Source organism: Oncorhynchus masou, chromosome 32, assembly GCF_036934945.1.
Source record: "Oncorhynchus masou masou isolate Uvic2021 chromosome 32, UVic_Omas_1.1, whole genome shotgun sequence".
Taxonomy (NCBI): domain Eukaryota; kingdom Metazoa; phylum Chordata; class Actinopteri; order Salmoniformes; family Salmonidae; genus Oncorhynchus; species Oncorhynchus masou.
Genome location: NC_088243.1, coordinates 56,007,917 through 56,021,544, shown reverse-complemented (window position 1 = coordinate 56,021,544; position 13,628 = coordinate 56,007,917). Strand labels below are relative to the sequence as shown.

The following is a 13,628-nucleotide window of genomic DNA, read 5'->3' as shown; positions in this document are numbered from 1 at the left end:
ACCTGGGTAGATATCAGTCCTTAGATATGTATCTCCACCTGGGTAGATATCAGTCCTCAGATATGTATCTCCACCTGGGTAGATATCAGTCCTCAGATATGTATCTCCACCTGGGTAGATATCAGTCCTCAGATATGTATCTCCACCTGGGTAGATATCAGTCCTCAGATATGTATCTCCACCTGGGTAGATATCAGTCCTCAGATATGTATCTCCACCTGGGTAGATATCAGTCCTCAGATATGTATCTCCACCTGGGTAGATATCAGTCCTTATATATGTATCTCCACCTGGGTAGATATCAGTCCTCAGATATGTATCTCCACCTGGGTAGATATCAGTCCTCAGATATGTATCTCCACCTGGGTAGATATCAGTCCTCAGATATGTATCTCCACCTGGGTAGATATCAGTCCTCAGATATGTATCTCCACCTGGGTAGATATCATCTCCACCTGTCCTCCTCAGATATGTATCTCCACCTGGGTAGATATCAGTCCTCAGATATGTATCTCCACCTGGGTAGATATCAGTCCTCAGATATGTATCTCCACCTGGGTAGATATCAGTCCTCAGATATGTATCTCCACCTGGGTAGATATCACTCCTCAGATATGTATCTCCACCTGGGTAGATATCACTCCTCAGATATGTATCTCCACCTGGGTAGATATCAGTCCTCAGATATGTATCTCCACCTGGGTAGATATCAGTCCTCAGATATGTGTTTCCAGCTGGGCAGATACCGTACATTATATCCTCAGAAAATCTATTCTGCATCAATATCAATTCATTTCCTTCACCGTCTTCAAAAATGGACACACAGTATATATTTAGCAGGATATACTTCACAAGCTTTCAGTCATGAACACATCTCTTCAGAATATCAATTTCATGTTATTCATTCCTTTCCAGCCCTCTTTGTTTTTTTAATCTCTCCCAGCACAGACGTCATGAGCCCTCAACATTATCTTCGGAATACCAATTTCACATCAATATCTCTTCCTTTGACTCACAGTCCAAAAGACGAGTCTTGTTGCTCAGACAGAGATTGCTGTATCGCCCAGTCTCCGACCTGGCTTCATCTCTACCAGCATAGAGATGATCAACCTTCCTTCTGTCTCAAATCTCATTCAGTCAATCAATCAAATGTATTTGACAAAAAAAAAACTTTTCACATCAGTAGTTGCTTGACAGATACGCAGCCGGAAACCCCGACGAGCAAGCAATGCAGAGGTAGCTGAACACAGGTTGATTAAGAATCCCAGTCCCATGTATCTGCCACCAACGCCCTGAGACAGACAGAGAGAAATGGAGCCACCATACTTTGACATGCTTTGCTTTTATTCTCGGCTAACTGGGGCTGATGTGATTTCTCTGCTCCCGGTGCTGTGACAGACTGGGGACTCGGTTTCAGAACAGCATCTCCTCCCATTCGGATTTGCTCTCTCATTTGTTTGTGGGGTTGGGAGTGGGAGCAGGGAGGAAAGCAATTCTGACAGTCAATCTATGAGTCTGTTGGGGATAAGGGCACATATGAAGAGATATCACACACATAACTTAGAGATGACAGCGTATACACACACACACACACACACACACACACACACACACACACACACACAGTTCAGTTGACGGGCAAAACCCAGTTTGAGCTACACCATGACTCATTGACCTCCTGCTGTTTAGGGCAGTCACATAAGCCTCTCTTCACATCATAATCGTCATGGTCACAGCCATTTACAGTGACACGTCACATAACGTCATATATCCCCCCCCAGCTACTAAAACACACAGCTATAATCACTCAAGCATACAGAAACACATACAAGATAAACGTATAGCGGCACAACGGGGGGAAAGAACACCACAGGCATGTTTTAAATCATGGAGTATTAGTATGAGTCTTATGGTATGTGTCAGAACCATACAGGGCAGCTATGTCATGTATCACTTCTGTCATTTCAATGAAGCCATCTATCAATCATCACACCTATGTTATAGCACACAGCTCATTACAATGACACCGGGCTGGGGACCTCGCTCTGAGAAGTTCCGTCTTGAAATTTAGGGTGTTTGAATAATTCAGGATGTCCCTAATCTGTTATTATTAAAGCAAATCAGCGTCATTGTTCTAAATCTAAAATGTCTGCCGGTCATCTTCCCCGGGCATGTCAGAGATACTGTGTTTAGCCACTCTGCCCGGGGACCACCGAATCAAATCGAGCTTTCTTTACGTTGCACATTTCAGCCATGAATGCAACGCGATGCGCTTCACAGGGGAAAAAAATGAAATAAAAAAACGATGAAAATAAAAACAGAAAACAAACAAAAGAAGAAGAATAAAAATTGAAAGACTAAAAAAGTACCCAGAGGAAAAGCAAAGCTAAAAAGGTGTGTTTTAAGATTTATTTTAAACATGTCCACAGTTTTGTCTCCCCTCAGATTCTCTGGCAGGCTATTCCAGAGGCAGGGGGCATAATAACTAAAGGCTGCCTCTCCATGCCTCTTAGTCCTGGGCTTTGGAATAGTTAAAAGGCCAGTACCAGAGGACCTGAGGGACCTACTGGGTACATAACTTAAAGCATATCTGATATGTATGAGGGTGCACAATCAAGCATTGATTTGAAAACCAATCAAAGAACCTTAAAACTCACAGGCAGCCAGTGCAGAGACCTTAAAACCAGTGTACTGTGTGCTCTCCATCTGGTCTTGGTCAGTACCTGTGCTGCAGCATTCTGTATGTTTTGCAGTTGACCAATGGATTTCTTGGGTAGACCAGACTGGAGAGCATTACAGTAGTCAGGCCTGCTTGTAATAAAAGCATGGATGAGTCTCTCTGTATCAGCCTGAGAGAGAAACGGCCTGAGAGAGAAACTCAGGTGGTAAAAAGCGATTTTGGTCACATTCCTGATGTGTGATTCGAAATTGAGTTCAGAATCTAAAATGACACCTAGGTTTTTTTTACCTGGTGTTTTATCTTTATTTACCGTGAATTAAAATGTGCGGCCAGATTCTCTCTCTGTGCTTTGGCTCCAATAATAATTACTTCGGTCTTGTCTTGATTTATCTGGAGGAAGTTGTGAGCCGTCCAAGTATATAAATGACTAATACAGTCTAATAATTTATCCATGGAGATAAAATCCTCTGGTGACACAGAAATGGGAAGGTGTGTATCGTCGACGTAGCAGTCAAAAATCAATGCAGTGCTTTCCGATAACGGCCCAAGGGGTAACATATATAAACTCAACCGTACCGGACCCAAAATCAAACCTTGTGGAACACCACAAGTGATATCTATAATGACATTTTAATGGAAAGTGTTTCTTTATCATTAAACCCCAACACGTTTCAGCACACCAGCTTTAATCAGGTGCTTCTTACATCATTGAACAAGCCTGGCTCTATGTCAGACTCTGGGCACTCAGCCTCCTCTGGGATTGGATAGGAAAGGACAGGAAACTGAAAACGTCAACCGTGGCAAATATTGTGGAAGAGAGTGAATTTAAACTTGGCAACCACTCAAACAATCGCACATCAAGCTAATTAAATACTAAAAACTTAATTAAGCACAGGCACCGGCAAATACACATACACACACACAAAGACACACACAGGCACAGTGCTGTGGGCAATGGATGATCACCCCTGGATAGAGCCATGTGTCTAGTAAAGCTATTTGGAAGTTCTAATTGCTCGTTTTGGTGGGTGTCTTTTGATGTGTGTGTGTGTGTGTGGGGGGGGGGGGGGGGGTTGGTGAGGGTGTAACTGATTAAGCTCTAGAAGCAGAGAGGAGATGTGCTGCTCCTCTAATGCTGCTGCTGTCGCCTCTTCAGTCCGTGTCTGAGGGGGGATATTAACCCAAAGACACACCCACAAACTCTACCCTAGATAGACCCACATTCACTCTACCTGATTAGCCCAAACGCTTCAAAGGCTGAGATCAGCTTTAGGGGAGCACGCAGCGTGAATATCCCTATCAGACCTCAAAGACAGAGCGAGGCAGAGAGAAGGGGCGGAGAGAGAGAGAGGGAGATTGAATACAGAGTAAGATGGGGTGAGAGAAAGAGAGAAGGGGGATGAGGACATTTTTGATAGAGTAAGAGAGGGGTGGACGGGTGGAATATTTTCTTTACAGCTCGGTTTCCATCCAATTGGGGGGAAAATGTTCATGTGAATATTCTATAAGCCGCATAAATATAATATACCCATTTTTTTCCACCAGAGATGTGTTTCCATCAAGTTGACTTGCAGATGAAAGGCTGTGCGTGACGATGGAGCGAACACAAAACAATACCTTCTGTGGTTCAATTCCCATGTGTCGAATAAAAAATTCAAGTTCATTTAAATGGGTTTCCATCGTATTTTCAACTCTACTGATGGTTTTCCCACAAGAAATATAGTGTGCCCACTCCGCTATTTTTGAATATTCGCATGGAAATCTGTCACCAACTGGATGGAAACCTAGCTGATGTTATGGATTTTTGTTATTATCTTCTCTGGGGAAATCATTCTTATTGGAAGTAGTGTGTTGTGAGGTGACAGAAGATAAAGGATCATCGTTCCCGGATGCTCCACAGAAGCAACGGCAGAGCTATGATCTCCTGCTGTACTGAATAATGTCTCTTCATCTCTCAGCCTGACCTTTGCTAATCTCCTCTTTCTCCACCTCTCTCTACTCTCAAAGGTTCAATGCAGCCATTTTTATCTCATGATCACTTTCAACAACAACCCCCCCCAATGCAGCCATTTTTATCTCATGATCACTTTCAACAACAACCCCCCCCCACACACACACACACCAAAGACATTGCTTCTTAGCAAAGAGCAATTTCTCAAGATAGAATTTTGCTACGACTGCCTGGAAGTCGTCTTAATGGGGAGGGGAAAACTGAAATCTAGATTAAATTAGATCTAAATTATTGGCAGAGAGGTTTCGAACTCTCTTTCTTATTGGTCTATTGCAGGCCAAAACTCCATCCCACCAAAACAGGCTTAAACTTCAGGCAGTCTTTTCAAACAGCTCTTACATTTACACAATTTCACAGTATTGACCCATGTTGACTCCAATTCCTCCCACAGTTGTGTCAAGTTGGCTGGTAGTGGATCTCTACTCTGAATAGTTTGTTCCGTCTCATCCTACAAATGCTCAATTGGATTGACATCTCTCTTTCTCCACCTCTCTGTCCGTCTACCCATGTTAACCTCCTCTCTTTCTCCACCTCTCTGTCCGTCTACCCATGTTAACCTCCTCTTTCTCCACCTCTCTGTCCGTCTACCCATGTTAACCTCCTCTCTTTCTCCACCTCTCTGTCCGTCTACCCATGTTAACCTCCTCTAGCTACCCATGTTAACCTCCTCTCTTTCTCCACCTCTATCTACCCATGTTAACCTCCTCTCTTTCTCCACCTCTCTGTCCGTCTACCCATGTTAACCTCTCTTTCTCCACCTCTCTGTCCGTCTACCCATGTTAACCTCCTCTTTCTCCACCTCTCTGTCCGTCTACCCATGTTAACCTCCTCTCTTTCTCCACCTCTCTGTCCGTCTACCCATGTTAACCTCCTCTCTTTCTCCACCTCTCTGTCCATCTACCCATGTTAACCTCCTCTCTTTCTCCACCTCTCTGTCCGTCTACCCATGTTAACCTCTCTTTCTCCACCTCTCTGTCCGTCTACCCATGTTAACCTCCTCTCTTTCTCCACCTCTCTGTCCGTCTACCCATGTTAACCTCCTCTCCTTCTCCACCTCTCCATGTCCTCTTCCCATGTTAACCTCCTACTCTACTCTCTCCACCTCTCTGTCCGTCTACCCATGTTAACCTCCTCTCCTTCTCCACCTCTCTGTCCGTCTACCCATGTTAACCTCCCCTCTTTCTCCACCACTATCTACCCATGTTAACCACCTCTTTCTCCATCTACCTCTGTTAACCTCTCTTTCTCCACCTCTCTGTCCGTCTATCCATGTTAACCTCCTCTCTTTCTCCACCTCTCTGTCCGTCTACCCATGTTAACCTCCTCTCCTTCTCCACCTCTCTGTCCGTCTACCCATGTTAACCTCCTCTCTTTCTCCACCTCTCTGTCCGTCTACCCTGTATGTTATGACATGTTCTGTTTCTCAGGAGCTTGTAGCTCTTCTCCAGTCCATCTCTGTCTGTCTTTCAGCTGTGTTGATTAAAGAGAGGAATAGATCATGGACAGTGTCTTTATTGTAATGGATAATGCCCTTGTAGAACTAGTTCCTGTTGCTCTAGTATTTTATAGCTCTACGTCTGGGAGTTCTATGCTCTTTAGTTCTGGGTCCACTGGTTAACAGACCAGTCTTTCTCCATCTACCTCTGTTAACCTCTCCTTTCTTTACCTCTCCATCTTAATCACTCTTCTTCCCCCTTTTACCTATACTCTGTCACCTCCTCCTACTCTACCTCTCTTTCTATCCCCCTCTCATTACAAACCTCTGTTCACCTCTATCTCTCCTGCCTTTTGGGAATCCCACTCTGACGCAACGTTTTGGAAGTTGAAGCGGAGGTTCTGTAAGCATGTTATGACATGTTCTGTTTCTCAGGAGCTTGTAGCTCTGTACTGCTAGTCCATCTCTGTAGAAACTGTACCGTTTCAGCTGTGTTGATTAAAGAGAGGAATAGATCATGGACAGTGTCTTTATTGTAATGGATAATGCCCTTGTAGAACTAGTTCCTGTTGACTCTAGTATTTTATAGCTCAGAGACAGACAGTTCTATGCACAGAGTTCTGGGACCAAATGGTGTGTGACAGAGTCAGTCTGGACATCAGTAGACACACCACAGGCAATGGCTGACCGATTACAGACAAATCCTCGCACAGAGACAGACAGACAGACAAATACGCACAGATTCAGACTTGTCCGACAACAGACAAATCCCCACAGACAGACAAATACGGACAGACAAGGTGCCCACAGAACCTAAAGACAGACAAATACGCACAGACAGACAGACAGACAAATACGCACAGAGACAGACAACATACGCACAGAGACAGACAACATACGCACAGAGACAGACAGACAGACAGACAGACAGACAAACACGCACAGACAGACAGACAGACAGACAGACAAATACGCACAGACAGACAAATACGCACAGAGACAGACAGACAAATACGCACAGAGACAGACAGACAGACAAATACGCACAGAGACAGACAGACACGCACAGACAGACAAATACGCACAGAGACAGACAGACAAATACGCACAGACAGACAAATACGCACAGGACAGACAGACAGACAAATACGCACAGAGACAGACAGACAAATACGCACAGAGACAGACAGACAAATACGCACAGAGACAGACAGACAAATACGCACAGAGACAGACAGACAGACAAATACGCACAGAGACAGACAGACAAATACGCACAGAGACAGACAGACAAATACGCACAGAGACAGACAGACACACACAGACAGACAGACAAATACGCACAGAGACAGACAAATACGCACAGAGACAAATACAGACAGACAACAGACAGACAGACAGACAAACAGACAGACAGACAAATACGCACAGACAGACAAATACGCACAGAGACAGACAGACAGACAAATACGCACAGAGACAGACAGACAGACAAATACGCACAGAGACAGACAGACAGACAAATACGCACAGAGACAGACAGACAAATACGCACAGAGACAGACAGACAAATACGCACAGAGACAGACAGACAAATACGCACAGAGACAGACAGACAGACAGACAAATACGCACAGACAGACAGACAGACAGACAAATACGCACAGAGACAGACAGACAGACAGACAGACAAATACGCACAGAGACAGACAGACAAATACGCACAGACAGACAAATACGCACAGAGACAAATACGCACAGACAGACAGACAGACAAATACGCACAGACAGACAAATATGCACAGAGACAGACAGACAAATACGCACAGAGACAGACAGACAAATACGCACAGACAGACAAATACGCACAGACAGACAAATACGCACAGAGACAGACAGACAAATACGCACAGAGACAGACAGACAGACAAATACGCACAGACAGACAAATATGCACAGAGACAGACAGACAGACAGACAAATACGCACAGACAGACAGACAGATTAATACGCACAGAGACAGACAGACAGATTAATACGCACAGAGACAGACAGACAGATTAATACACACAGAGACAGACAGACAGATTAATACGCACAGAGACAGACAGACAGATTAATACGCACAGAGACAGACAGACAGATTAATATGCAGACAGACAGACTAATACGCACAGAGACAGACAGACATACAAATACGCACAGACAGACAGATTAATACGCACAGAGACAGACAGACAGACTAATACGCACAGAGACAGACAGACAAATACGCACAGACAGACAAATACGCACAGACAGACAGACAAATACGCACAGACAGACAGACAAATACGCACAGACAGACAGACAAATACGCACAGACAGACAGACAAATACGCACAGACAGACAGAGACAGACAGACACGCAGACAGACAGACAGACAGACAGACAGACAGACACGCATGTGCTCGCACAAACACCGTTTCCTGTCCTTGTCAGACAGTACACAGGTGCTGCTTCAATGAACAGAAGGAGAGACGTTGAGGCTAGTGAATACCATCACCTTTTATAGACATTGTTAACCTCTATTTACCTTAGCAGAGTGCTGTGTACACACACACACACACACACACGTGCTAGCACTTGAGAACTAAGTTGGTTTTCCTCACTGTAACTTTGCTCTCCTCCGGTATCCAATGTTTATTTGCATATTCACTTGCACTATGTACATGTAATGCCATACACATCAACAACCCATCACAAATGGATACAGACACTAACGGATACCAGTACATATGCAGGCAAACTCACTTGCATAATGTAGCCCACACACACTCACGTAAGTGGAGTACCTACACCTACGACCAAGTCTCTCACACCCACAGTGAACTGGATCAGCTTACAACTCTGAGAATAAACAACGGTGGTCTTACCTTTCCGATAGGTCCGATCCTGCTTATTGGATTGCATGGAAAAGGTCCCCATGACGAGACCCATGTTTACGGCCGCACACGGGGTTTGTGTGTGCGATTGATTGAGTGTGTGAGTGTGGTACAACTGATTCCGTTAAGATATGAACATGAGGCTACTCTGTGTGCAAGCCAGTGTCATTCCTCTTCCGTCTGACACCTACGCAGTTGTAATGCCTGTGTGTGTAAGTGTGTGTGTGAATGAGAGAGAGAGCAAATGCACTACGGAGCTACCTTTGTCTGTATGGCAACACTGACACCCCTGGGTTTATAGCCATCTGTCGCTCTCTCTTTCTCGCTCTCTCTTTCTTTCTCTCACACACTATCCCTCTCAATCTCTCTCTTACTCTCTCTCTCTCTCTGTCACTGGCTTCCTGTCATTCTATCCATTCCTTTCACACTCTCCCCATACGCCTGATACTCCCCCTCTTTTTCCCTCTCCGTCTCTTCCTCTCTTTGTCTGTCTCGTGGGGAGATGATGAACACACTGTTGCTTGCAGAAGAACAAGAAGCCAGACACAATCTCCCTCTACCTCACAGGGGAAAGCTGAAAGCCCCAGAGAGAGGGAGGAGAGAGAGAGGGAAGAAACCCTCGAGGAGAGAGAAAGGGAAGAAACCCTCGAGGAGAGAGGGAGAAGAAACCCCCGAGGAGGGAGAGAAACCCCGGGGAGAGAGGGAGAAGAAACCCCCGAGGAGAGAGGGAGAAGAAACCCCCGAGGAGAGAGGGAGAAGAAACCCCCGAGGAGAGAGAAGAAACCCCCGAGGAGAAGAAGAAACCCCGAGGAGAGAGGGAGAAGAAACCCCGAGGAGAGAGGGAGAAGAAACCCTCCCCGAGAGAGAGGGAGAAGAAACCCGAGGAGAGAGGGAGAAGAAACCCTCGAGGAGAGAGGGAGAAGAAACCCTCGAGGAGAGAGAGAGAGAAGAAACCCTCGAGGAGAGAGGGAGAAGAAACCCCCGAGGAGAGAGGGAGAAGAAACCCTCGAGGAGAGAGGGAGAAGAAACCCTCGAGGAGAGAGGGAGAAGAAACCCTCGAGGAGAGAGAGAGAAGAAACCCTCGAGGAGAGAGGGAGAAGAAACCCTCGAGGAGAGAGGGAGAAGAAACCCTCGAGGAGAAGCAACCCCCGAGGAGAGAGAAACCCTCGAGGAGAAGCAACCCTCGAGGAGAGGGGAGAAGCAACCCTCGAGGAGAGGGGGAGAAGAAACCCTCGAGGAGAGAGGAGGAGAGAAGAAGAAACCTCGAGGAGAGAGGAGAAGAAACCCCGAGGAGAGAGGGAGAAGAAACCCCCGAGGAGAGAGGGAGAAGAAACCCCCGAGGAGAGAGGGAGAAGAAACCCTCGAGGAGAGAGGGAGAAGAAACCCCGAGGAGAGAGAAGAAACCCTCGAGGAGAGAAGGAGAAGAAACCCCCCTCGAGGAGAGAGGGAGAAGAAACCCCCGAGGAGAGAGGGAGAAGAAACCCTCGAGGAGAGAGGGAGAAGAAACCCTCGAGGAGAGAGGGAGAAGAAACCCTCGAGGAGAGAGGGAGAAGAAACCCGAGGAGAGAGGGAAACCCTCGAAGAGAAGAAACCCTCGAGGAGAGGGAGAAGAAACCCTCGAGGAGAGAGAGAAGAAACCCTCGAGGAGAGGGAGAAGAAACCCTCGAGGAGAGAGGGAGAAGAAACCCTCGAGGAGAGAGAGAAGAAACCCTCGAAGAAACCCTCGAGGAGAGAGGGAGAAGAAACCCTCGAGGAGAGAGGGAGAAGAAACCCCTCGAGGAGAGAGAAGAAACCCTCGAGGAGAGAGGGAGAAGAAACCCTCGAGGAGAGAGAGAGAAGAAACCCTTGAGGAGAGAAAGAGAAGAAACCCTCGAGGAGAGAGGGAAGAGGGGTGCAGAAGGAATGGAGGAAAGAATGATATATATTCAGTTTGATGAAAAGATCATTTGAGAATTTTACTCTAGGTAATGCAAGAAGCAGCTGAGTGAGAAACGAAGAGAGAGAAAGAGATATGAAGTGAGAAAGGGGAGGGGGCTCTTCTCAGCCCCTCTTGCTATTCCGCAGAGTGGAATGTTGTGAGTGGTTTTGGGATTATCTCACACATGACTGGCTTGGCGCGTGTGTGTGTGTGTGTGTGTGTGTGTGTGTGTGTTTATTGTGTCTGTGCGTATGCAGTGTGCGTATACATGTGCCTAGTGTCTGTGTACTCGTATTTCAAGTGGGTATGTGCTATCGTGTGTGTGCAGAGTGCTGATACATGTACAGATACACTGAGCCATACATGTCTGGTGTGGTGCTCATCGTTCTGTCACCACTGACCTGATACACAAGGGACTGCCTGGGACCACAATAAACCTCCTGTGTTATCACACACACACACACACACACACACACACACACACACACACCACATGGGACCACCAGGGAGTGCTCTCAAACACAGAAATGGATATTAGACCAGGAGTGCTTTCACACACACGCAACCACATTAGAACACTGGCATTCTGATTTACAGGAGACCCCATGGGATCACTAGTACCCACACACACATGCCACTACTTTGGCATTGTACTAATATAATCCAAATAGATTTCATTTCGCATCCGCCTCTGATTTAAAGCGACTCAGTGATACCTGTATACATTTATGTACAGGTGTTCCCGGGAATCACACACACTATCCTGGCGTTGCAAGCGCCATGCATGCCCTACCAAATGAGCGACAGAAATGAGGAAGTGAAACCACACAAAATGTCCTGAAATCACAAAGGACCATTAGCGTCATAGCATACACATCTCTGTGATCCCTATTAGACTTCCTGTCCTGTACTGGCAGGACTGCTACGGTATGGAGCCCTGTGTATCGACTAGAGCTTATTGAAATTCCCGGCATGACTTTACTAAAGAAAACTATTTACAGCAGCGAGGACTTCTCTAAGGCCAAGCATAAATGCCAATAACAGTCGTTAGGGCAGCACTCTCATTAAACATACTGCTCCCTCAGCAATGGTAATCAATCAGAACAGGAGAGCGAGAGCGAGAGCGGGGAGGAATGGAGGAAGAGGCAGAGGAGCTGGGAGTGGAGGAAGGAGGTGAAGATAGAAACAGGAAGGTAATGAATGATAAGTGACGTTTACGGGACATGCACGAGTCATCCACCCCCCCCCCCCCCGTCGTTCCTACCCATTCCCTCTGCCCCCCTGTCTCTCCCGCTCAGTGAAAGTGATATGACAGCACTTTAGATCCACCCTCACATAGAAGAGAGGCACACACTCTTTCTCTCTCCATCTCCCTGGAATGCACAGGAGGTTTGCAAGGAATACAAAACAAAGTGTGTGTCTGATCAGACATGTCAGGGAGGGCAGCAACATTCAGGCGGCCATGCAGCACCAGCTACTCTAGCACACAACAACAGGGCCACAACACTGAGCTTGTAACATACTGAAGTGGAAAGATAAAGCAGTGCTAGCCAGCTGGTGTTGGTTTTGTTGATCTCTTTGTTGCTTCCTGAAATAGACAGAATAGACAGCCAGACACATTCAAACGATCTTCTTCCCCTGCTATTCGGTGTACACTCTTAGAAAAAAGGGTTCCAAAAGTGTTCTTTGGCTGTCCCCATATGAGAACCCTTTTTGGTTCCAGGTAAAACCCTCCGTGGATAGGGTTCTACATGGAACCCCAAAGTTTTTTTTTTAACCTGAAACCAAAAAGGGTTCTTCAATCGGTTCTCCTACGAGCACAGCCAAAGAACCCTTTAAAGTTTTAGACAGAAAAATATGTGCTAAGTGTGTACATGAAAATGTTGAAAGCGTTGTATCCGTGTTTGTATTCGTACTTGGGGAGAAATAAAGGACAATTAAATTCAGTATGAAAGCGGTTTAGCACAGTGAAACGCTAAGCCACTCTAGGCACGTTAAGTGGAGAGCCATTAGGTTAGTGTGGTGGGGCCTTTTACATATTCAGTGTTTCCACACCGTGGAATCATTCCAAAAATGGCTGTTCCTCTTCCTCATCGTAAAATGTGTCGAGGTCTCGAGGATGATACAAACAAGAACAGCAAGGTTGACAAAGGACCAGAGCATTAAAGGACATTGAGGGAGAGCAAGAGGAGGGAGAAACGTGGAAGGTCAGAGAAGAAAGACTATGTAGGCACCGTGGGTCGGGTGAAGGAGAGAATGAGCAGCACTTCCTACTCTATGGCTGACAAAACCGACTGAGGTATTTCAGGCCAGTGTTCTAATGTGGCTGCGTGTGTAAAATTGAAATAAAGAATTGTAGGATATCTTGAACTGCCTTGTTGAGGAGAAAACCTGTGTTACGGCAAATGAGTGAGGAGGTGTGGAGTCAGGCGCAGAGAGCAAAAGATGTGGGGAAAAACACGCTTTAATGTCTCGGAAAATAACATGAACAAAAGTAGGAAAACAAAATGATCAGAAATATTAACGGACAGCGCAAAACCCAAAATACAAACAAAATACACTCAAACATAAAACAGGCGAACAAGCCCGCACTAAACAGAAGCGGGCTGAACAAACTATATATAACCTTACCCTAACAACCAAACAAGAAACAGGTGAT

At 46.0% G+C, this 13,628-nt stretch overlaps 1 protein-coding gene across 1 annotated transcript in view; it reads right to left on the bottom strand.

Annotated features, from left to right (window-relative positions):
* LOC135527033 (Kv channel-interacting protein 1-like) overlaps window positions 1–9,407 on the bottom strand; it is a 32,595-nt gene extending 23,188 nt beyond the window's left edge. Inside the window, exon 1 of the mRNA XM_064955689.1 lies at window positions 9,043–9,407. Within this exon, the coding sequence (XP_064811761.1) occupies window positions 9,043–9,106 (64 nt within the window). The 5' untranslated portion in view covers window positions 9,107–9,407. The remainder of the gene's footprint in view (window positions 1–9,042) is intronic.
* Between the last annotated feature and the right edge of the window lie 4,221 nt (window positions 9,408–13,628).